This window comes from Panicum hallii, chromosome 5 (assembly GCF_002211085.1).
Source record: "Panicum hallii strain FIL2 chromosome 5, PHallii_v3.1, whole genome shotgun sequence".
In the NCBI taxonomy this organism is placed as follows: domain Eukaryota; kingdom Viridiplantae; phylum Streptophyta; class Magnoliopsida; order Poales; family Poaceae; genus Panicum; species Panicum hallii.
Window position 1 is genome coordinate 21188235 of NC_038046.1, and position 4440 is coordinate 21192674.

Sequence of the window (4440 nt, forward strand, 5' to 3'; positions counted from 1 at the left end):
TGAGAGATCTTCTTAGCAAGAATATCTTGATTGTGTGAAAGAGTTTTAGAATGAGAGGGGCTGCCTCCTTATATAGGTGTGTCTGTTCCGAGCTGCGCTGATGGTCATCAATTTGCACCATTATTCCCCGCAATCAACATCATTTAACAACCATTACTCTCCAACAGAAAAATGGTTACTGAGAGATCATAACTCTCTAGCATTAACTCGTGGGTCTTTTAATTCTCAATTCATTATTAAATAAATGGATCTAGCCCAAATATTCCAACAGTTATCAATAACTAAATCACATATGCCCCCCTGAATGGGTACATTTTCTTCACATCAGTCCTTTCTTTGACTATATAAACAACCAACTTAAGAAGTTCCAACATACTGCAGTGATGATGGCCACTAGAGCAGCTTTTGTGGTAGCACTAATTCTAAGATCCATATATGGAGGCATGCCTATAGTGGCCAAAGGTGCCTTTGATGAAGGCATGAGCATATCTGTCTTCGTTTTATACAGGCATGCAACTGCTATTCTGATCTTGGTGCCGGTTGCTTTTGTGCTTGAGAGGTACATAATACAAGTTTTGTAACTTCGTTTCTTGCAAGCAATCACGGAAGAATGAAATGAAGCTTCTTCCTTCAGGAAATCTTCTCCAGCACTGTCATTCAAAGTCTCTTTGAAGTTATTTGTGCATGCGTTTTATGGGTATGTGTTAGTGGATACTGTTTTTTTTTAATTGAATGTGTGGACATAAAGCCTGAAACACCACAGGTCACCAAGGTAGCTGAAAATTTCTTGAACCAAATATTCATTAGTTCTCCAATTAATATTTAACCATGTGTGTTTTATGATCCTTGTTTCAGAAGACCAAACGAAGATATCTGTTTTTGAACTTCTTTTTAATGCATGTACACCCGTGCAATTCTACAAAAATTGATATGGAGTCAATCATCTTTCTTTCTTTTTCTTGGTTGAATTTTTTATGTCTGTCTCATGGTTTATATTATGAGCTAACTGTATCAGTTTAGAAATTATACTGGACTCTGCTAGCCGATACGATCAGTTATTGTTGTTGGATATTGAAAAATCTATAGCTAAGATCCTTATTTTGGAAATTCTAAATCAGGTTTGAGAATTTAGATATATCAAATTCTGGTAACCGCCAATAACAATCAGTTATAGACCAATAGTGTAAACTGGTACATTTCCTAACTCTCTTATGGGTTGGAGTTAGTAAGCATATATTTGTACCCCTTCAAATAAATATATGTTGCTTTAATTAGAATCCCTCTAGTCAAACTTATTTGAAAAGAAAGTCATTACATACATTGGCAATGTAAATAGATTCATCACAAAAGGTACTTTCACAATATTCAATTATCTTTATTGGAAAAGTGTCCACTTCTCACATTGGACCGGTTAGAGCATTGAACTCGGTGGAATCGTTGAAACTCCTATTCTGATCGGGGTTCTAAGCACAAAACTCTTTTAGAACAAACCCTTGGAGGAGTCTCACCCCGTGGTCGAGTTTTTAATTCAAAAAGTCATATTTTAATAGTAATTTGACTAATTTCTATTAAAAGTGTCACATATAGACCCTATCAATGCCCTAAACATCATATATTTTCAATCAGTTGGAGTACTTTACTAGATTTCATTATAGTAATACATCATTAAGCTATTAGAAATTAAGAATAAATTCAGTTTATGTTAAACTTTAATATTGAATATGAGACTCATAATCGTACATGTGTGAAAAGACCACACTGTAAATGGTAAAACATAGTAGGTTTTTTTTGTGAATTTGTACTAATGACTACTAGCAGGGCATTCACTAACCATTCTTTATATATGTTTGTTTTTAAGGATTTCTGGTTCTATAAACATATACAGCATTGGTCTCAGCTATGCTTCGGCAACATCATCATCTGCAATATCTAATGTTCTGCCAGTGGTGGCTTTCTTTTTGGCAGTTCTTTTGAGGTAAGGTTCATCTTTCCTAGAAAATTTGTGTGAAACTTTCGTAGTTTCTATATTTAAAAAGACTCGACACATGGGGGGAGATAAGTAGGAAACCAGCCAAGTAGTCTCAGGGTTGAGAAAAGGGGGCCAAAGGTCAGACTGCCCAGGAACAAGCTAAAAGGAGGTGTATCGTAGTGAGATCCTTTTTCTATGAGAACCAGGGTTCGAGCCGTGGATATCACCATAACACCATGCCTTTCTCTCTGAGAGTAATGGTAGCATCACACCTGGTTGACTTAGCACCACGCTATGCATGCATGCGTTTTTGGTTTCATCATTTTGATTTGGGGACACATACACACATATATCTTTTATGAGAAAAGGTTCAAGACTTAGTTTGATAAAAAAATTTGGCATCTCCCCATTCTCTGTATCTTGTAGGATTGAGTCTTTGAACATGAAGAGATTCCAAGGAATTGTAAAAGTTACTGGTATTGTGTTTTGCTTTGCCGGTGTCATTGTACTCGCATTTTATCAGGGGCCTGAAATCAAATCGTTCAACCACCACCATCTTCTTCACAATACAAGTAATTCACATGACACAATTACTGTTCAGCCAGTAAGAACTTGGTTATTAGGAATTTTCCTAATGACTTTAGGCACTATATTTTGGGCTCTTTGGACAGTGCTACAGGTATGAATATCTTCATGGCCTCTTTAAAAATGTTAAGTATTCATAGCTGATCAAATAGTAGTACTATGGAGTTGGCATTCTATTTATATTTTCTATACATTACATTGTTCTCAGGGGCCTATGTTGGACGCTTACCCATCTAAGCTGCTCAACACAACTCTCCAGATAGTCTTTGCAACTATTCAGTGCTTCTTCATCGCTCTTGTGGTTGAGAGAGATTTTTCACGATGGAAGCTAAAGTTGGATATAAGTCTTATTGCTGTGCTTTACTCTGTAAGCTCGATATGCGTCTTCCTATCGTGTCGACCAGTGTCTTGTTTATGTTTGGCAGCAGTTAACTTCTAGCCGGATATAATTACATATATAGTGTAAAATTTACCATGTGAAAGATTAATAATAATAACTACGAACTAGGAAACTGCCTAGATGAAGTTTTCTGCCGGTGGATGCATCTGATAGTGATGGTAATTAACCTATTGATCCTAATGGAACGGTAGTAAAACACCAATCAAAACAGTACATTCCTCAGATATCAAGCTTCATCTGGGAATATAATTACTTTGCATGGAACAATTCAGCTTTTGTTTTAATGTGCAGAATCGACTTTCAGATGTTCTATGCCAGAGTTTCAATTCAATTTATGTTTAATTATATTCTGATAAAGCATGAAATCTTAGTGTATGGTATCGAAACCTCAAAAGACTACATATTCATATTTGAAATGAATCCTGTTGTGTCACTTGGTCTTCATTTATATTTGTTTTCTTGTGTTCCATGTGCCAAATAAATCCTTAGTAATTAACAAGTAGAACAATAATAGTAGGAATGTGACAATGACTTCTCTGAAATTTTTAGACGTCGTACAGGGTATACTTGTTTCTGGAGTTGGATATTACATGCAAGTGTGGGTGATTGACAAGAGTGGACCGGTGTTCTTGGCCATGACAATGCCAATAACTCTGCTTGTCACAATAGTTCTGTCTTCATTTCTCGGCGAAGCAATTACATTGGGAAGGTATCTTTAAACTCCTGCTTCCCAGTTGATGGTCTTCGATTTTCTGTTAACAATTATGAATGCTTCACAAAAGTTCAACCCAAAATTCACTCTTACCTGCAGTATCTTAGGTGGAGCCGTCATGGTTGGTGGGCTCTATTGTGTTCTTTGGGCGAAGCGAACTGAGCAAATAGATGTCAGCAAGGAACAAAATGCTGCTCCAGTTCAAGCAAGACAAGTTTAGATCAAGCTCGAGCCATTCTGGATGTATATCAGAATCCAAACAATAATTTTGGGATGATTCTCATCAATATGCTTATTTGGCTATAAACTTTTGTATCAGTTTATTTGGTCCGAGTTATTTAATATATACTTCAAATTTCAAACTCTTATGTTCAGCATAACTTTTCTTTTAGCAATCTCTAGGGGTGAAAAAGGAATTTTGATTTTTTTAATTAAACAAAGATATTGATCTTCCAAATCCATTTGAAATAAAGCTCATTTTTCCAAATGAATTGTATATATGTATGTCCAGTGCACCTTTTCTTGTGTGGCGATTGTTGATCATCAATTTGGTAAAAAACTTATTCTACGGCAGCCCTCTTCCTGTCCTCTACTTTCAAGGGCAGAGGTTGGGGTACCCTCCCGCTTCATCGAAACGTATTATGGAGATCAGGTTCTCTCACCGATACGCCTCTGACCGGTAACACCCTCACTTCCAGCGAGGTGCGTTACCCAGAATTCGAGCACCGGCCCTCCTTTTTGGGAGATTGGCATCTAAGCCAGCCGGGCTAACCT

General features: G+C 36.8%; 1 protein-coding gene across 1 annotated transcript; it reads left to right on the plus strand.

The window, feature by feature from the left end:
- Nucleotides 1-386: 386 nt before the first annotated feature.
- Nucleotides 387-3983, plus strand: LOC112894095 (WAT1-related protein At5g64700-like). Its single transcript, XM_025961698.1, has 7 exons — nt 387-559; nt 635-697; nt 1859-1975; nt 2396-2648; nt 2763-2921; nt 3515-3663; nt 3766-3983. The coding sequence occupies exons 1-7, from the start codon at nt 387-389 to the stop codon at nt 3884-3886; spliced, it is 1035 nt and encodes a 344-aa protein (XP_025817483.1). The 3' UTR covers nt 3887-3983.
- Nucleotides 3984-4440: the final 457 nt, after the last annotated feature.

Coding starts and splice junctions, on each gene's coding strand:
- LOC112894095 (XM_025961698.1), top strand. CDS start 387: ATGGCCACTAGAGCAGCTTTTGTGGTAGCACTAATTCTAAGATCCATA. Junction 560..634: donor GTTGCTTTTGTGCTTGAGAG/GTACATAATACA, acceptor TTCTTCCTTCAG/GAAATCTTCTCCAGCACTGT. Junction 1,976..2,395: donor TTTTTGGCAGTTCTTTTGAG/GTAAGGTTCATC, acceptor TGTATCTTGTAG/GATTGAGTCTTTGAACATGA.